The 21,522-nt window shown below is 42.0% G+C and overlaps 1 protein-coding gene across 1 annotated transcript in view; it reads right to left on the bottom strand.

Annotated features, from left to right (window-relative positions):
- Window positions 1–21,522, bottom strand: part of LOC134323347 (protein unc-13 homolog C-like) — a 211,599-nt gene that overhangs the window by 111,110 nt on the left and 78,967 nt on the right. Inside the window, exons 14-17 of the mRNA XM_063004851.1 lie at window positions 15,351–15,504; window positions 12,055–12,123; window positions 6,713–6,802; window positions 6,391–6,519 (exon numbers count right to left, since the gene is read on the bottom strand). Coding sequence (XP_062860921.1) covers window positions 6,391–6,519; window positions 6,713–6,802; window positions 12,055–12,123; window positions 15,351–15,504 — 442 coding nt within the window. The remainder of the gene's footprint in view (window positions 1–6,390; window positions 6,520–6,712; window positions 6,803–12,054; window positions 12,124–15,350; window positions 15,505–21,522) is intronic.

Here is a 21,522-nt window from a genome sequence, read left to right as displayed (position 1 = left end):
GTGAAGACACCTGACTGGCTGACAGCACCACTGAGACTCGAGTTTTATCTCATCTGTACTTTACTCTAGCTCATCTGTACTTTATTTTCTCCTCTATTTAATCTTCCTGTTACTTCCTTTTCAATCTCTGTAAATTCAGATCGTTACTTCCTCGCCTCATACATCACCTGCCTCGCCTCGTTCTCTGTCATCAATTTCTCGCCTCAGCTCTCAGAAAACTCTGAAATAATGTTTTTATTTTCATTTTTTAAACAATAGCGGTCAAATGAGGAAGCACGCCAAAGCAGAAATTTTATTATTATTATTATTATTACTTTATTATTATTATTATTATTATTATTATTATTATTATTATTATTATTATTATTATAATAATTATTATTATTATTATTACTGGTATTATTACTATTACTATTAATATTATTATTATTATTATTAATATTATTATTATTACTATTAATATTATTTATACTTTTATTATCATTAGTATTACTATTATTATTATTATTACTATATTATTATTATTATTATTATTATTACTTTTATTACTATTAATATTATTATTACTATATTGTTATTATTATTATTACTATTATTACTGTTACTATTGTTATTATTATTATTATTATTATTATTATTATTATCATTACTATACTGTTATTATTATTATTATTACTATTGTTATTAACATTATTATTACTAATATTATTATTATTATTATTATTTTATTATTATTATTATTAGTAATAGTAGTATTATTATTATTAATAATATTACTGTTATTATTTTATTACTATTATTATTATTATTATTATTACTATTATTATTATTATCAATATTATTATTATTACTATATTGTTATTATTATTATTACTATTGTTATTAACATTATTATTACTATTAATATTATTACTATTATTTTATTATTATTATTATTATTAATATTACTGTTATTATTTTATTACTATTATTATAATTATAATTATTTTATTATTATTGTTATTACTATTATTATTATTATTGAATAGTTTATGAACATTTTTACATGTAAAACGTTGCAGCTCTACTGCAGGTCGTCACAGTGGGAAATCAGATCATGAAACACAATCAGATTCCTGAGGTGAATAAAATCAGGTGATCACATGACTGATCTAATCTGATTATTGTGTTAATAAAATCACGCTCAGTCGCTGCTCCAGTCGCTGCTCCAGTTCTCCTCATTATCTCTCAGATAAATGATTTTCAGAACCATCAGTGGGGGGGTCTGCACTTCATTCTCCTTTCACTCTTCATTCATAAACAGGAACAGTAACCTCTCCCCTCCACCCTCTCTCATCACTGGTTTCTGTTAGTGGTTTCTATTTTATAATAAATAACCTCAGTATTAATCTCTGATCCACTCTGTATTATTCTGACCCTCCTCTCTCATCACTGGTTTCTGTTAGTGGTTTCTATTTTATAATAAATAAATAAACCTCAGTATTAATATCTGATCCACTCTGTATTATTCTGACTCTCTGTTCCATCACTGTTCCATCAGTGCAGAAGCTGAGACGGTACGAGACGTGCTGATCTCTGAGCCGGCTGATTTAAATGTAAATCACTGTACACACAGTAACCACAGAACACTGGGAGATCTGAGCTGCTTATTTTAAAACAGGGGCTTCTCTTTCACCCCAAAGTCTCTTTGTCCACAGTCAAGCAAGCTTTGCATTACCAAGGACTGTAACTTTCATATCTCAGCAGCTTTTAAATCAGGTGATATTTCTGTTTATCCAAGTTTATTTTTAAAAGCACATATAATATATATAATATATAATAAAATACATAAATAAATAAAACAAAATAAATAACTGAATAAAAAAAATAAAAGAATAAAAAACTAATTAAATAAAAGAATTAACAATAAATTAAATAAAAGAATAAAATAAAATAGAATAAAATAAAATAAACAATTTTTTTAACGTATTTATTTATTTTTAACCATCTGATCCAGGGTTACAGCTCCACATGTATCTGTGTTTATCTGGATTCTCCTCCCTGTTTCACTTTTAAACTTGTGTTACAGCTCAAGCTTCTGAGAAATTGTGAGAATCAGAATCAGCTTCTCCCAGAGTCTAAAACTATTCTGGTTGAAAATAAAGCTTAACGTGGTTTAATGTAGTAAAAGAAGGAGACAGGAGCACTAAACTTCTCTTCATTATTACTGCTCATAAGTTCCTCCACTAATCACATTCCTCACTCGCTGTTTTACTACAATAAGCGGAAAAGCGCTCATGTGAATGCGCCGGTACTGAACGGAATACAGTATTACAAGATCAAGCATCTCCACCATTAAGAAGCATAAAGGAACAATGAAGAAGTAAAGCTAAAGTGCAGCTTTTATTGTATTTTTATTCATATTTAACTGTTTATAATTGTATTTCAGTGTTTTTATGTTATATTTGTGTTATTTTCAGTGTTTAACTGTCAAAAACAACCTCATTATTTAACATTAGTCTAAAATACACTGATCAGCCATAACATTAAAACCACCTCCTTGTTTCTACACTCACTGTCCATTTTATCAGCTCCACTTACCATATAGAAGCACTTTGTAGTTCTACAATTACTGACTGTAGTCCATCTGTTTCTCTACATGCTTTGTTAGCCCCCTTTCATGCTGTTCTTCAATGGTCAGGACCCCCACAGGACCACCACAGAGCAGGTATTATTTAGGTGGTGGATGATTCTCAGCACTGCAGTGACACTGACATGGTGGTGGTGTGTTAGTGTGTGATGTGCTGGTATGAGTGGATCAGACACAGCAGCGCTGCTGGAGTTTTTAAACACCTCACTGTCACTGCTGGACTGAGAGTCGTCCACCAACCAAAAACATCCAGCCAACAGCGCCCCATGGGCAGCATCCTGTGACCACTGATGAAGGTCTAGAAGATGACCGACTCAAACAGCAGCAATAGATGTGCGATCGTCTCTGACTTTACATCTACAAGGTGGACCGACTAGGTAGGAGTGTCTAATAGAGTGGACAGTGAGTGGACACGGTATGATCCACTCATACCAGCACAACACACACTAACACACCACCACCATGTCAGTGTCACTGCAGTGCTGAGAATGATCCACCACCTAAATAATACCTGCTCTTTGAGGAACAGGGTGAAAGCAGGCCAAAAAGGTATGTAGAGAAACAGATGGACTACAGTCAGTCATTGTAGAACTAGAAAGTGCTTCTATATGGTAAGTGGAGCTGATAAAATGGACAGTGAGTGTAGAAACAAGGAGGTGGTTTTAATGTTATGGCTGATCAGTGTATATGCAGCTCTACGGGACCATGGAACACATTAACAGGTTTCCCAAACATCCTTATGGGGAAAAATACCTTTAAACTCGACGCCACTCCCAGAACCAACTGACGTCGAGTTTAAAGGTACCGCTGTATATATATTCTTTCTTAAAGGATTGGTGCCAGGCCGCATGCATTAGTGTACGTGTGCACGCATGTTAATGCACTGAATTGCGCGTGCATAAATAATCGTTTGCCGTTTTTACATTAGTGCAGACGTACCGAGTTCTGTGTCTGCAGAGCTCAGTAATGCATGTGTGCATGCTTATGTGTGCAGCGTTTAGGTGCGCGTGCATGCATGCGACGTGTGCGTATGTGTATCATCCGGCTCGGATGCAAATCTGTGTTTAACGACCTGCTTCCTTCACAAAACGAAGATATTTATATCTCCACTGCGGCCTCGTTACGTTATCCGCTGCAGCTCCGCTAACGAGACGAGCGAGAAACAAGGAGCGGAGAATAAAAGGACTCGTTCTGAGAAATGCACCAGCGACCACGCGGCTGCGGGTTTGAACTTTTAACGACTGAGCAAAGCGCTGTGAAGAATACGCCGGTGTTTTTGTAGCTTTGTGTGCGTTTACGTGAGCTGTGAGTCAGTACATTTGGGCAGGATGTAGGGGTAAGATTCACTATATGTGCAAAAGCATTGGGACACCCCTTCTAATTATAAAATTCATGAGTATCGGCCGCAAATATTGCTAACCAGTGTAATAAACTCCAGCGTCCTGCACAGAGCTCTGACCTCAGCACCACTTAACAGCTTTGGGATGAATCAAAACACCAACTGAGACTATCTTAGCCAACATCATACAAATCAGCTCCTTTGACTAAATGGGCACAAATTCCCACATACATTCTTCTAGTTGTTCTATTTAGAAATTGGACACCCAGCAAGCTCACGGTCAGGTGTCCGATTACTTTCGGCCGTATAGCCTACACTCGGAGTGCGTGGATGATAAATGACCTCCGGATGGACCAACGATGTGTTGACAAGCTGTCCACTGCCTGGAGAAGGTGTGTGGGAGGTGAAATATAGTACAAGCAAAGCAAAGCACAGCGAGTGTTCCACTGCTGACCTCTACTAGGGGGGTGGTTTAGTGATGAAGGGGTCCAGGTGGAACTAAAACCCAGTGGACGTGTTTTCCTCTCAACAGGAAGTGATGTGAGTGTGGAACTGGACTGTATCACTGCTCGGTGGTACCAGGAGGTTAAAAGCACTGGTCAGAGATTAGTGGACCTGGATATTGTTGTGTGGTTCTTTACATGTTACAGAAGGTACGATTGATTCCTTCCCTTCCTTTGTCAAGCCAATCCAAAGCCAAAGCCACGTTTCCTTTCCTTTCCATCTTTCCTCTCCTCTCCTCTCCTCTCCTTGTTTTCTTTCCTTTCCATCTTTCCTCACCTCACCTCTCCTCTCCTTGTTTCCTTTCCTTTCCATCTTTCCTCTCCTCTCCTCTCCTCTCCTTGTTTTCTTTCCTTTCCATCTTTCCTCTCCTCTCCTCTCCTCTCCTCTCCTTGTTTTCTTTCCTTTCCATCTTTCCTCACCTCACCTCTCCTCTCCTTGTTTCCTTTCCTTTCCATCTTTCCTCTCCTCTCCTCTCCTCTCCTCTCCTTGTTTTCTTTCCTTTCCATCTTTCCTCACCTCACCTCTCCTCTCCTTGTTTTCTTTTCTTTCCTTTCCATCTTTCCTCTCCTCTCCTCTCCTCTCCTTGTTTTCTTTCCTTTCCATCTTTCCTCTCCTCTCCTCTCCTTGTTTTCTTTCCTTTCCATCTTTCCTCTCCTCTCCTCTCCTTGTTTTCTTTCCTTTCCATCTTTCCTCTCCTCTCCTCTCCTCTCCTCTCCTTGTTTTCTTTCCTTTCCATCTTTCCTCTCCTCTCCTCTCCTTGTTTTCTTTCCTTTTCTTGTTTCCTCTCCTCACCTCACCTTACCTCTCCTCTCGTTGTTTCCTTTCCTTTCCATCTCTCCTCTCCTCTCTTCTCATTGTTTCCTTTTCTTTCCATGTTTCCTCTTCTCCTTGTTTCCTTTCCTTTCCATCTCTCCTCTCCTCTCCTCTCCCCTCCTCGTTTCCTTTCCTTTTCTTGTTTCCTCTCCTCACCTTACCTCTCCTCTCTTTGTTTCCTTTCCTTTCCATCTCTCCTCTCCTCTCCCCTCCTCTCCTTGTTTCCTTTCCTTTTCTTGTTTCCTCTCCTCACCTTACCTCTCCTCTCTTTGTTTCCTTTCCTTTCCATCTTTCCTCTCCTCACCTCACCTCTCCTTGTTTCCTTTCCTTTCCTTTCCATCTTTCCTCTCCTCACCTTACCTCTCCTCTCCTTGTTTCCTTTCCTTTCCATGTTTTCTCTCCTCTCCTCTCCTTGTTTCTTTTCCTTTCCATGTTTCCTCTCCTCTTCTTCTTCTCCTTGTTTCCTTTCCTTTCCATGTTTCCTCTCCTCTTCTTCTTCTCCTTGTTTCCTTTCCATGTTTCCTCTCCTCACCTCACTTCACCTCACCTCTCCTCTCGTTGTTTCCTTTCTTTTCCATGTTTCCTCTCCTCACCTCTCCTCTCCTTGTTTCCTTTCCTTTCCGTTCCTTCCCATGTTTCCTCTCCTCTCCTCTCCTCTCCTCCTCTCCTCTCCTCTTCCTTGTTTCCTTTCCTTTTCTTTCCTTTCCCTTCCATTCCATTCCTTCCCATGTTTCCTCTCCTCTTTCCATGTTTCCTCTCCTCACCTCACCTCACCTCTCCTCTCCTTGTTTCCTTTCCTTTTCTTGTTTCCTCTCCTCTCCTCACCTCTCCTCTCCTCTCCTCTTATCTCCTTTCCTTCATTTCCTTTCCTTTCCTTCATTTCCTTTCCTTTCCTTCATTTCCTTTCCTTTCCTTTCCTTTGTGATGGGAGGTGGATTAGAGGGCCGAGGTTTAAGAGTCACAGTTTGCTACTGATCAACTTTGCTAACTGAACCACAAACACAAACCGTTTCAAGCTGAAATTTTTAAGCCTGAGCCTGAAAACACACACTTCACCAAAGGTTGCAGGCAGCAAGTTTCTGCACACACACACACACACACACACCTGGTCGAGCAGCTGGTTGTAGAGTTCATGGCAGTTATCGAAGATGTATCTGTAGGTGGAGTCGAGGCAGGCTCTCACACAGTCCTTCACCACCATGCTGGCTCTCGGGGGGCTCTGCAGCTCCTGCACCTAAACACACACGAGGTTCCCCCAAAAACACGGTCACAACAACAAAGAAACGCTGCCCCTCAAACTAAAACATCAAAGCAATTATTATTATTAGTATTAATAAAGACGATTGATCTTATGATGACACAAATAGGTAAAGAATCTGAAATAATTATGCCGTAAACAAAATAGCAATGTGGACTTGCACGTGTACCTTCATCCTGAAGAAGGTGATGCTGGTCAGCAGGTCGACGGTGGATTTCAGATCCTGCAGCCTGTCTGGATTTCCAGCAGGGAAATTATCCTGTAATAAAACACAGCACACATCAGGGCAGCTCTATTACATTTAAAAGCTATTTTACTTCATTAATCTTTATTAAAAAAATGTGTGTCTGGGGCTGGTTCCCATACTCATAGTCCCACATGTTTGGAGTGTGTTGGGTTCCCATTCCACCCACTCATACACCCTCCATTCCACCTGCTTATAGTCCAACACAGACACATTTCATTCAGAATGAGGTTCTGAATTATTGATCACTCAATTTTATTTAACAAGGAAACATAACAAGACCACCGCTGTGGTCCGGTCATCACTGTCCTCTAACAATATGACCCGCTGGTGGAAAAAAGAACGCTGGCAGTACCTCTAAAGTAACTGGAACCATAAATCATACAAGAAGAGTGGAAAAGCGAGCTTTTTATTGAGGAGAACAGAGGTTTACTTTAAGCCTTACGCCCAACTGGCCAATAGCACTGTTGAGATTCGAACCCTGGATACACAGATGTTGGCAGAAGAGGGCTAGCGTATTTTACAGCTGTGCCACTTGATTGCCCCTCTCCTACCTCTCTAATATACAGATCTAAAAATAATAAACAAACATATTCCACTACCTAGCTTATGCCTAGTTCACACTACACGATTTTTGCCCTGATTTACACTCGGCGACTGGTCGGCGCCAGATTTGCCGGCTCGAGAGCAACTCGGTGTTCGCTCGACGATCAAAACTCGGCTCTCAATCGCTATGTGTGAACTACTCAACAACTCGATCCGAGCGGCTCCAATCCAACCAAAGAGAGATTTCTAGCTCGTCAAATATCTGGATCTGAGTTGCCCGACTGGCAATGAGTGCTATGTCGAACAGCCAATGAGAACGCAAGATACAGTGTGAGGGGAAACGCAGGGGAGGAGTGTGAAACGTGGGACAGGGGCGTAATATAGTTTATATCTGAATACATCAGCACACACGCACGTTTTACAGTATTTCTGACCTTATCGTTCTCTACAAAACACCCACGCTGCATTGCAAAAAATATTTATTAACCTCCAACTCACTACAGAACAGACACCCCCTGCTGGTCGTGTTGCCAAATCCACTCAGATTCATTTATTTTTTCTCCTTGATTTTACGCTGCACATCAGCACACAAACTTTGATCGCTCGCTACTTGTTGACGTGCATTTTTGGATCATTAAACCCCTCGTCACGTCTCGCGTTTGTTTTCGTGACAGAACGTAGTTTGGGGGATCAGAGAAGCTCGTCTGTGATTCCAGTTGGTGATAGATGGTGTAGTGTGAAACCCTCTATCACCCATCAGTCGTGTAGTGTGAAATACACACCGACTTGAAAGACTCCCGATTACAAGAGATCCAGTCGTGTAGTGTGAACTGTACAGAGACCTGATGACTTGGAAAGTCGTGTAGTGTGAGCTTGGCATTAGCGTAATGTTAGGATTTGCCAATGTTCCCATCAGTTGTTGATAAGGCACACCCGCCTCACACACACCTTCCTGATAGATTTGCCCCCCCCCACCCCATGTATTTTGATCTTTTGAAGATTGAAGCAATCACGGCAGGATCAAAACGCAGGCGCCAACGTCTTATCAGTGCTAGATCCGAAATCCAAACACCAGCAGAGGTCAAACTCAGAGGTGAGACAACAGGAAATAAGATGAGGATTCTACAGTAGGGCAAGATGACAAGGAAACTAGAACATCATGAGATGGTACAATAAAACAAGGGTACACGTGGCTTACACGTGCTTACATCTAATACGTTCCACCCAACCAGAGATTCATCATCATCATCATTTAATGCCAAGTTCACACTACACGACTTTCCAAGTGGTCATGTCGCTGTACAGTTCACACTACACGACTGGATCTCTTGTAATCGGGAGTCTTTCAAGTCTGTGTGTATTTCACACTACACGACTGATCGGTGATAGAGGGTTTCATACTACACCATCTATCACCAACTGGAATCTCAGGCGAGCTTCTCTGGTCTCCCAAACTACGTTTTGTCACGAAAACAATGCTGATTACAATTAATGACGTCCAAAATCACGTCAACAAGTAGCGAGCGATCAAAGTTTGTGCGCTGATGTGCAGCGTAAAATCAAGGAGAAAAAATTAATTAATCTGAGTGGATTTGGCAACACGAACAGCAGGGATTGTTCTATAGTGAGTTGGAGGTTAATAAATATTTTTTGCAATGCAGCGTGGGTGTTTTGTAGAGAACGATAAGGTCAGAAATACTGTAAAACTTGCGTGTGTGCTGATGTATTCTGATATAAACTATATTATGCACATTTTACACTCCTCTCCTACGTTTCCCCTCACACCGTATCTTGCGTTCTCATTGGCTGTTCGACATAGCACTCACTGCCAGTTGGGCAACTCAGATCCAGATATTTCACAAGCTAGATATCTCTCTTTGGTCAGATTGGAGCCGCTCGGATCGAGTTGTTGAGTAGTTCACACATAGCGATTGAGAGCTGAGTTTCGATCGCCGAGCGAACACCGAGTTGCTCCCGAGCCGGCAAATCTGGCGCCGACCAATCGCCGAGCGAAAATCAGGGCGAAAATCGTGTAGTGCGAACTAGGCATAACCTGGCTTGAGTCACGGTGGTCCGGGTTCTCTGGAATCACCGGGCGTGATGCAGTAACACCCCAAAAAAGACGCCAATCATGTCTGTATGTAGGCGCCAGGAAATTCCAGCCCTGAATCCCAGCAGTAACGATCTAGCATCATCGAGCAGCCCGGTTGCAAATCATCCTCCTCAAAATTGGTCAAACTGTCATCCTGCACATCAATCATTCAATGACCAACAGGACAACTGGTCTGCTGCATCGTCCAAGCTGATCCAAATGGTGGAAGCGCTTCTGATTTTGTTCATATTAAATTTTAATTCCACCCTCTGTTTGTACCCCGAGGTGGTGCTGACGTGCCATTTTTACCCACCTGAGGCTGAAGCTGTTGGGTTTGTGGCTGCCATGCCAACAATTCAGTTCCTACTGGACTTCTGAGTATAATGGGAACCTGGGGAGCTGTGTTTAGGATGCTGGCGGCATACTGGTGTGGGAAATGCACACTATGTGGCCAAAAGTATGTGGACACCTTTCATAATTATCAAGCTCAGGTGTTTCATCACACCTAGTGCTAATAGGCGTATGAAACCAATTAAATATAATAAAGTGTGAAGGTCATTAAAGGAAGTGTTTGATGAGTTTGGTGTGGAGGAACTACAGTGGGACCTTTGGAATGAATCAAATGGTCAGCTGTGAGCCAGACCTTCTTTCCAACCTCAGTTCTTGACCCTAGTAATGGGCACAAATGCCCAAATTGTCCTTAGCCTGGGCATGTTCAGCAATCTCATGGTAGGCGTCCCGAAACGTATTTTCCTGTTTCCTGAGACTTCCGAATACCAAACAAGCATTGTATAAATGTCACAGCCTATCAGAGTATTACTGCTGACCATGTGTGTCCCCAGGTGACCACGATTTACCGTCATATAATGTAAGGTGACCATACGTCCTCTTTTTTGGACCTAATAAAAATCCACGGACGAATCAGAGAAAATTTTTGTTTTCATTGTTTTAGTACAACAAGCCACGTTACGCTTTATTTTTCACGTTAAGCTTTGTTAGTATTTCCTGAGTCGCTTTTACCACGTCATATCAAACAGTTCGTCTCATTTGAGGCGCTTTGAGAATATCAGCAAATATTAGCGGCAAACTGGATCAAAATGTAATCAGGTGACTTCAAAGGATGAACGTGCAGCACAACTTTCTCATGTAAAAGCACCCAAACCTCGACACTCTGACACGCGCGTCCACAGATGACGTCACGGTTCGCGCTGAAGAACCCAGTATTCTGTGGTGCCAGATTAGATGCTAGTTCTCTGTCTGGAACCACGCAGAACCGGTTCAAAATCAAGGTCGCGAACCGGAACGGAGCCGGGTCATCGTCGGTGGAAAAGGGGTATGAGGGTAAAACAGAAGAGTAACTGCAGGAATCTGTGCCGTAATGAGTCGAGGCTGTTCTGGGAGTGAAGGGGGTTTCTACACTCCTACAAAGCATTATTACAGCGTTCAGAATAAAGTGAATACCTGGGGAATACAGTCGAGTGTGAGGAGAACCTGATCTGAATTACATTACTGTCACAAAGCATCACACTGGAACAGAAACGTGGAGCACAGCTCATACTGCCTGCCAACCATGTGTGTGTGTGTGTGACCTGTAGCATTCAGGTTAAACCCCCTGTACACACACACACACACAATTGTTTACAATGCTGTCACACTTGTGAGCTATAACTGTCTCACACTCTTACACACACACACACACTGATCCGCCAATAGCACAGCTGGGATTCGAACCCTGATACCCAGATCTTCACCTGAAAACCACCTCCTTGTTTCTACACTCACTGTCCATTTTATCAGCTCCACTTACCATATAGAAGCACTTTGTAGTTCTACAATTACTGACTGTAGTCCATCTGTTTCTCTACATGCTTTGTTAGCCCCCTTTCATGCTGTTCTTCAATGGTCAGGACCCCCACAGGACCACCACAGAGCAGCTATTATTTAGGTGGTGGATGATTCTCAGCACTGCAGTGACACTGACATGGTGGTGGTGTGTTAGTGTGTGTTGTGCTGGTATGAGTGGATCAGACACCGTGTCCACTCACTGTCCACTCTATTAGACACTCCTACCTAGCTGGTCCACCTTGTAGATGTAAAGTCAGAGACGATCGCTCATCTATTGCTGCTATTTGAGTCGGTCATCTTCTAGACCTTCATCAGTGGTCACAGGACGCTGCCCACGGGGCGCTGTTGGCTGGATGTTTTTGGTTGGTGGACTATTCTCAGTCCAGCAGTGACAGTGAGGTGTAAAAACTCCAGCAGCGCTGCTGTGTCTGATCCACTCATACCAGCACAACACACACTAACACACCACCACCATGTCAATGTCACTGCAGTGCTGAGAATGATCCACCACCTAAATAATACCTGCTCTGTGGTGGTCCTGTGGGGGTCCTGACCATTGAAGAACAGGGTGAAAGGGGGCTAACAACGCATGCAGAGAAACAGATGGACTACAGTCAGTAATTGTAGAACTACAAAATGCAAAATGGACAGTGAGTGTAGAAACAAGGAGGTGGTTTTAATGTTATAGCTGATCAGTGTAAAAGCAGCCCTATACAGCAACATCAATACAATACGTATTAATTATTCTCCTCATTATTATTCTCAGCGTCTGTGTGGTTCTTACCCGGTACTTGGAGAGATCGATCCTCAGAGAGTTGTGGAGCTGATCCAGCAGTTTCACAAATTTCTCCCTCTGTGTAAAGAAAGCAACATCGACCGTTAGCACGAACGCTCCAGAACCGTCGGAAATCCTGCCTTCTGATTGGCTGGCAGCTGCGTATTTATTCTCCAAAATATCGGCTCAGAGGGCTAATTACAGTTCTAGTGAAATGCATTTTGAAAAGTATTTAATTGCAGTTTACACTGTACGATCAAAAGTATTCGGACAACTTTTACTCTTAATGACTTCATATTGCATTGGCTTTTGGCTGTGCCTGATTTCTGACCCCTGGGCGCTGATGTCCTGTGAAAGCCTTCATGACCTTGTTACCTGCTCGCTCTCCCTTTAAGTTATGCTGTAATGATTAGGGGTGCTGTAGACTCATGCTGCTCTTTTACTCTGAATGATTTCACATTTTAATAACGTTTTCTGTTGTTTTACCCCGAGGTGGTTCTGACGGAAACCTGTTAACCCCCCCTGAAGTTGAAGCCTTGAATCCCAGCAGTAACAACCTAGCATCATTTACAAGCAGCCCAGTTGCAAATCAAACTCCCCAAAATTGGTCAAACTGTCGTCCTGCGCATCAATTATTCATTGACCAACAGCACAACTGGTCTGCTGCTTTGTCCATGTTTTCACACTCATGTGACCACTCAGGGTTGTTGACGGTGGGGGAACTGGGCGCTGGCATCCCGAGAGCCGTCATGGCTGTGGTACCTCCTAGTTACCCCTAGGTGGTTCTGACGGAAACCTGTTTACCCCCCCTGAAGTGGAAGCCTGCAAATCGAGACTGCCGTGCCAACAACGCTGCTCCTGCTAGATGTGCTAGAATCCTGGAGTGTTTGCACCAAAAATGTCCAGAACTCACTATGGACTTTATCACTGGACTAAACTCAAACTCAAATTCTTAGTATAGTCTGGTTCCTCTCAAGGTTTCTCCCTGTAATTTTAAGGGTTTTTTTCCTGCCACTGTCGCCCTTGGTTTGTTCAACAAGGGTTTCTAGTCTGTCGGTCCTGGATTCTGTAAAGTTGCTTCGAGACAATGTCTATAGTAAAAAGCGCTATATGAATTAACTTGGTGTGCAGTAGGATTTAGTCAGGGTTCTTAAAGCTCTGTGCAGGCTACTAGAGTAAAAACATATCATTATTTTTATAGAACTGATTTTATACACCTAATTCAATCATTCAAGGCTGCCAGGAGGTGTAAATGATTTTTACCAAAGGCACCGACACCCCATACCATGACAGACCCTGGCATAATAAAGCTATTCATGTGTAACCATAGCAACTATCAAGTAAAAGATAATAAAATGTACAAAGATTCAGACTTTTTATTTGATTAAGTTCCAGAGGAGCGCAAGCATCATTAAAACCTGTTGAAAACGTCGGCGAGTGACGGCAGTAGAAGATAAATGTACTGTGATAAAGAAATAATTAAGCTGCTGAAGGAAACAGGATCTGATCTGCATAGAGGGTTTTATCACCTCCACCTCAGATCTTCTCATAACAGAAACCTTTTACCTCTCCTCCACCAACCACATAACACACCGTGATTATAACAGCACATAACATCTAACCATCCGTCCAGCAATTCATCCATCTAATCATCCATCCATCCATCCATCCATTCATCCAACCATCTATCCATCCATCCACGTAACACACCGTGATTATAACAGCACATAACATCTAACCATCCGTCCAGCAATTCATCCATCTAATCATCCATCCATCCATCCATTCATCCATCCATCTATCCATCCACGTAACACACTGTGATTATAACAGCACAAAACATCCAACCATCCGTCCAGCAATCCATCCATCCATCTAATCAACCATCCATTCATCCATCCATGAAACACACTGTGATTATAACAGCACAAAACATCCATCCAACTACTGATCCATCCATCTATCCACGTAACACACTGTGATTATACCACCATATAACATCCATCCATCCATCCATCCATCCATCCACGTAACACACTGTGATTATACCACCATATAACATCCATCCATCCATCCACGTAACACACTGTGATTATACCACCATATAACATCCATCCATCCATCCATCCATCCACGTAACACACTGTGATTATACCACCATATAACATCCATCCATCCATCCACTTAACACACTGTGATTAGAACAGCACATAAGATCCAACCATCCATCCAGCAATCCATCCGCCCATCTAAACAACCGTCCATCCATCCATCCATCCATCCATCAATCTAATCATCCATCCATCCATTCATCAATCTAATCATCCATCCATCCATCCATCAATCTAATCCATCCATCCATCCATCAATCTAATCATCCATCCATCCATCAATCTAATTATCCATCCATCCATCAATCTAATCATCCATCCATCCATCCATCCATCCATCCATCAATCTAATCATCCATCCATCCATCCATCCATCCATCAATCTAATTATCCATCCATCCATCCATCCAATTATCCATCCATTCACATAACACACTGTGATTATAACAGCACAAAACATCCATCCATCCAATTCATCCATCCATCCGTCCGTCCGTCCGTCCATCCATGTAATCATCCATCCATCCATCCATCTGTCCATCCATCCATCTAATCAACCATCCATCCATCCATCCAACCATCTAATCAAACAACCAACAAACTATCCATCTATCCATCTAATCAACCAACCAACCAACATCCATCCATCTAATCATCCATCCATCCAACCAACCAACCAAAGCAACATCTATTCATCGTACTGTACGTTTGTCCATCCATCTGTTCATACATCCATTCATCCGTCCATCCATCTAATCATCTATCCATCCATACATCCATACATCTAATCAACCAACCAACCAACCAACCAACCATCCATCCATCCATCCATCCATCATCCATCTAATCAAACCAACAAACCATCCGTCCAAACAAAAGCAACATCTATTCATCCTACTGCACGTTTGTTCATCCATCTGTTCATTCATCAAAAAACAAACCAACCATTCATTTATCCTTCTGTTTGTTTGTCTGTCCATCCATTTATCCGTTCATCCCACTGTTCATCCATCCATCCATCCATCCATTATTCAAATCTGCTATCTCTTTCTTAATTGATTATGGTTATTGATTGATTCAGTCACTATACCACCCACCTACTGTAGTAATTTAATTGTCATATTGCAAAAACATGAAATAAATTAATTAATCCCATTTACGCTCCATCCATCACCACTATCATCATGAACTCACCCCAAAGTTGGAAGCGGCGAATCGGTCCGAGGCGGAGATGTTGGTGCTGGTGGTGGTGGTGTGAGCAAAGTAGGCGTTTATGTTTGCTAGCAGATTGCTCATAACAGCCGGCACTCCGGGACACATGTATTTGGACGAGAGGCAGGAGAAATGTCTGAGAATCAGAGAGAAAAGAGGAAACGGTAAATACGGATGTGCTGATCTACAGAATTATAATAACAATTTCCCCCGAGTGAGTGTAGACGCGGAAACACGACAGTTATTACCAGAGCGACAAACTGTTACTGCTGATAGTGACGCTAAACAGCTCTCCTGTTTCTGTTCTAAACAATTTACATCAAATCTACCTCAAATCACCATCAAATCACCTCACGCCTGCTGAGCACTGCTGCAAAACAGCAGAAACAAAGGAAATGAGCCCCAAGTGTGGACAGTCCAGTTGGGGACAAGTGCAACTAAAAGTGGTGGCCAAAATAACAAAAACAAAGTAACATATGAAAGACACAAAGACTTTAGTCACACGGGAGAACGTGAAATGAGAACTGGGCACTTGCTTCATCTGCCATGCCAGTTAAGGGTGGCAGAGGGGGCATGGAGGCACAGATGATTGACGTGTCAGTTTCTCTTAAACTGCTGATCATCTGTGTCTTATTATTGTGTAAATATGCTCCATGTGGGAGTGTTTCTATATATCACGGTTCCACTCTTGCAGACTTGCCAGCTCATCTGTCTGGAACCATAATGCCTTGGTCTGGTCTGGTCCTGTTTTCTGCTGGTGTCATGACCAGACCACTCTGGATGAGTGAGCTGCCCCCTTTTTTTTCTGGAACCATAATGCCAAGCCTGGTCCAGTCTGGTCCTGGACCAAGCTTCAGCATGGCGGCCTCTATTTGGGGTTGGAGTGCCGCTCGTGTATGGCCCTCCCCGTCTTGCTTTAAGGGTTTTTTATCTTTCCTAATTTTTCCGAGAACTGGGTCCGGAGCAGCCTGTCGTATCGTGATGTCCAGTTCTCAGTTCTGCTCTGTCCCTGTTCTGTCCATTTTCTCCATTCCAGGCTGCTGGAGTTTTGTGTCTTTCATTTACTGCTTTGTTTCTGTTATTTTGGACACCACTTTTAGTTGGATTGGGGTCCCTTTGTGATGCCTAAAAAGATGCTAAGAATTCCCTGGTACACATAAAGGTAAGCTGGCATCCCACTCAGCAAAAAACTGACCAGATCGAGCCTGGTATTATGGTTCCAGAGGAGGAGCAGGCTGGCAAATCTGTGAGGGAGAAACCGTGATAAATAGAAACACCCCCACCTGGAGCGGATTTACAATCTTTGAGGTGCTGATGACTGTCAGTTAAGAAAAACAATCACCTCCATGCCCCCTTTGCAGGCTGAGTTTGGGGAGGCAGAGGGACGTGATTCTATAACCGAGCCTCTACGCCCTGACCGCAACCTTATTAAACACTTTTAGGGTGAATTGGAACATTGATTGCGAGTCAGTGGACACTGTTAAAGCCTCAAAAGTGGTTTTGAAACATGGTAAGGTGTCCAGATACTTTCGGCTGATGGTATATCAACCGTATCAGCGACCCACAGGTTTTTCTTGCACTACAGAGGGTATAAAATGCTTTGATGTCCTATACGGAGGATCCTGTCGAGGATTCCGCTATTGGCTCAGATCTAATTAGTGTCGCCATCCTGCCGTGCGGCTTCGCTCGGACCTCATCCAGAACCCCCGGAAACCCGAAACACCTCAATTTTCTTTAATACCCGTTCGGTGCAGCGTGATTTGTTACGCCCCTGAGAGCCCGAGAGCAGGAGAATGCTTTTATTTATGTCTCTCGCTCGCTCTCTCTAAAGCTCTCATCCGTTATCCTGCCGGCCGTCGGACTCCGAAACCAATACCATCCGATACGAGGTGTTGCCCTCTGGTTGCCTGGTTACCGCCTCCCTTCTTCCTCCCTCCATTTATCTCCCCGCGCTTCATTTTCCTCCTGCTCAGCTGATCCACGTATAAATCACGGGAATACAATTCTTTATTCCCTTTGTTCTCTCGCGTTTCTCTCTCAATTAACTCGTCACCGATGAGAACCAGAAAGGGAGAACGTTTTTGTGAATGACGTCTGACGTCTGGGTGGATTAATAATGATTAAATATTACTCATAATCATGATTAATCATTCACAAAATGAGAAACAACAACAACAATAAGAAGAACAGCAAGCGTTATGGAGCAGCTGGAAAATGGGTGGGGTGCTGCAAAGCAATATTGGTTCTGAGGGTCTGGGTTTGCTCCTCTCCTCAAGCCACTGTGTGTCGATGAGGGAGAAACCGTGATAAATAAAGACACTCCCATATGGAGCGAATTAACGCTCATCAGGGTGCTGACGAACTGACACATTGTTCATATGCACCTCCATGCCCCCTTTGCAGGCCAAATTTGGGAAGGCAGAGGGACATGATTCTAAAACTGATCCACGCCGCCGTGAATGAATTAATAAATTAGCAAATTAACAAATTCCTAAACATTGTGGTGTAAGACTGGGTAACTACACTACAGTGGTACCTCGATATACGTCCTTAATCCGTTCCAGATCCTTGGACTTATACCAAACAGGACGTATACCAAACAAAATTTTCCCATAAGAAATAAAGGGAAAATTATTAATCCGTTCCCATGAAAAAAATCCTATTGTTTTTGGCGTATTATACGTTGATGGGGTTGTATAAAATAATTTATAAAACGAATAGTTCCGGTCCTAAAATTTGATTGGCTGAGCTGAAGTAAGAACTGAAGTGAGAACTGATCTGAGAACTGATCTGAGAACTGATCTGAGAACTGAACTGTGAGAACTGACCTGAGAACTAATCTGAGAACTGAACTGAGAACTGATCTGAGAACTGAACTGTGAGAACTGACCTGAGAACTGATCTGAGAACTGAATTGAGAACTGAATTGAGAACTGATCTGAAAACTGAAGTGAGAACTGAAGTGAGAACTGAAGTGAGAACTGATCTGAGAACTGATCTGAGAACTGAACTGTGAGAGCTGAACTGATAACTGAACTGAGAACTGATCTGATAACTGAACTGTGAGAACTGACCTGAGAACTGATCTGAGAACTGAACTGAGAACTGATCTGAAAACTGAACTGAGAACTGAAGTGAGAACTGATCTGAGAACTGAAGTGAGAACTGAACTGAGAACTAAAGTGAGAACTGATCTGAGAACTTAACTGGGAACTGAACTGAGAACTGAACTGGGAACTGATCTGAGAACTGAACTGAGAACTAAAGTGAGAACTGATCTGAGAAGTTAAATGAGAACTGAACTGAGAACTAAAGTGAGAACTGATCTGAGAACTGAAATGAGAACTGAACTGGGAACTGAACTGAGAACTAAACTGAGAACTGATCTGAGAACTGAAATGAGAACTGAACTGGGAACTGAACTGAGAACTAAACTGAGAACTAAAGATACATTTTTCGCGTCCAAACAGGACGTATACCAAGTTGGACTTATTCCAAAGCGGACGTATACCGAGGTTCCACTGTACTTCCTGTTTGTAAATGGGATGTGGTGTAAGAGCCTGAAGCTTTTAATCAGCGTCCGGTTTCTCTTCCTCTCATCTGTTCTCCTCTCACTCGTATCTTTTTGTGCTGCAGATGTTACGGTGTGTAAACACGTTCGTTTGTGCTGGTGTTTGTGATACTGCGTCTGATAAATCAGAGATATTTTTAGCGTTTCTCTCCTCCCACACTGACCTTTACTGTCAGACAGTGTCTGAAATATTCGCTCCTAATCTCACCCAGGAATAAAGTGCAAACCAGCACGTCTGTAAAGTTCAGAAACATTACTGATAAAAAACACACCAAACCTGCTGACTAGACCGAAGTGAGTGCTGAACTGAGTGATCTGAGCTAAAGTTAGAACTGACCTAAGAACTGAACTTAGAGCTAAAGTGAGAACTGAACTAAGAACTGACCTGAGAACTGAAGTGAGAACTGAACTGAGAACTGAACTGGGAACTGAAGTGAGAACTGACCTGAGAACTGAAGTGAGAACTGAACTGGGAACTGAAGTGAGAACTGAACTAAGAACTGACCTGAGAACTGACCTGAGAACTGATCTGAGAACTGAAGTGTGAATTGAACTAAGAACTGATCAGAGAACTGATCTGAGAACTGATCTGAGAACTGAAGTGTGAACTGAACTAAGAACTGATCTGAGAACTGATCTGAGAACTGAAGTGTGAACTGAACTAAGAACTGATCAGAGAACTGAACTGAGAACTGAACTGTGAGAACTGACCTGAGAACTGACCTGAGAACTGATCTGAGAACTGAAGTGAGAACTGAACTGAGAACTCAGAACCTGAGCGGGAGCGGGGGGGTAGGCGGTTAGGGTTGCACCTATAAAAAATATAACAGGTCTTACACCGTCATAGGAACATTATCAAAATGTTTTATTTAGGCTGTTTAACATTTATTATTTTCATTCTTTATAATAATAAATCAGAACCATATTTTAGGCATAAAGAACATCATGTAACATTTTTTCTCAATAGTGCAAACAACATTTTTACATAATCCATCTTCACACTGACATGCAGCCCCGGTTCTGGACTGCGTTGCTTAAGGTGGCAGTGGGAAAATCTGGAGGGGGGCAATGCCCACCCCAGCAACCCCATAGCGCCCGCCCTGCTTGTGTTACTTTAGTTTCGCCCTAAGCCGGATTCGAACCCTGGGGCGGAAAAATACACACGATGCGCTCTACCCACTGCGCTACTCAAACAGTGGAATAATGAAGAGGTTGTTCTGCTGATATAACCTGCTCACACACGTCGTTACTAAAGACTAAAAGTGAACACTACTTAAAATAATAACCAAATGCTTTCTAATTCCCACAGTAGCAGCAGTTTCCTTCTGTTTCATACACATCGCCCTGTCTCAGTCTAATCTGCAGCATTTCTCTCCCACTGATAAAAATACAGAACAAAGCGCATCCTGTATCAGTTCAATACGGAACACCACGTTTAGTCTCCAAATAAGGAACGATTCTGTATTTTACGGGGCGGTTGGCAACTCTATTTGGAAGTGTTCAGTTCACATACGGCTCTGGGGTAAAAAACTGTTTTTAGTCTGTTTGTCCGGGCTGTGATAGACCTGAAGCGTTTTCCAGAGGGCAGCAGGTCAACCAGATGATGTCCAGGGTGAGATCGGTCTTTCAGTAGCTTAGCTTGATCTTTTAGCCTTTTTGCTAGGTTAGCTTTTATGTGCTAGGTTGGTTTATGTGCTTGGTTTTAATTTCTTAGATTATTTTTTATTTGCTAGGTAATGTTTCACTCGCTGGGTTTGTTTTTGTTTGCCAAGTTAGCTGTATTTGCTAAGCATGTATTTGCTATGTTACATTTTATGTGCTGGTCTAGCTTTTATTTGCTGAACTAGATTTTTTTAGATTAGCTTTTATTTGCTGAGATAGGTTTTATGTGCTAGGTTAAGAGTTAGACTCTTCTGAATCAGTACAGCTGGATCGTAACCACTGAGACTTTTGCACTGATGTAAATCAACACTATATTAAAAGATTTTTATTTCTATTGATCTTCTCTGAAATGATTTGTCCATATTTAGCTGTACGAGGGTTTGTATTAGTCTGAAACATTAACTGTGATGAAGTGATGCATGTTCATGCTGTAAACAGGTTCAGATGTTTGGAGCTAAATGAAATCTCGTTCCACTTGTTTTTGCCTGAGGGTGAGAAAACGCTCACGCTAATCACAACACAAACACACACCGAGTAAATCTACACATGAGCTTCTAACATCCATCAGTGGAAACCCTACAACAAACTATTTACACCCTTTTCCTTTCTAAACTTTCCAACAGCAAAATTATGTCAAAAACAAACAAACAAACAAAAACACTTGAATGGAGAAAGTCAGAGACACACAGCAAACACCTCAATGTGTGTTTAATAGGTTTGACAGGTGAGCCACACATGGTTTTACAACATGCTCAATAAGTATCAGCAAGAAAGCTAAAAAAAAGTAGCCAGCAAAAAAATCCAAGCATTTTAATGAAAGACTTGCGTGTGCCTGCAGGGTGTTTTGACTTTAATCCAACTGTGGATTTGGAAATTATTAGTTCATCTGAGGAACAGTGGTAAAGTTAAAATTATAAAATA

Source organism: Trichomycterus rosablanca, chromosome 11, assembly GCF_030014385.1.
Source record: "Trichomycterus rosablanca isolate fTriRos1 chromosome 11, fTriRos1.hap1, whole genome shotgun sequence".
NCBI classification, from domain to species: domain Eukaryota; kingdom Metazoa; phylum Chordata; class Actinopteri; order Siluriformes; family Trichomycteridae; genus Trichomycterus; species Trichomycterus rosablanca.
The sequence above is the reverse complement of the archived record's forward strand: the minus strand, read 5'-3'. Positions and strand labels throughout refer to the sequence as shown.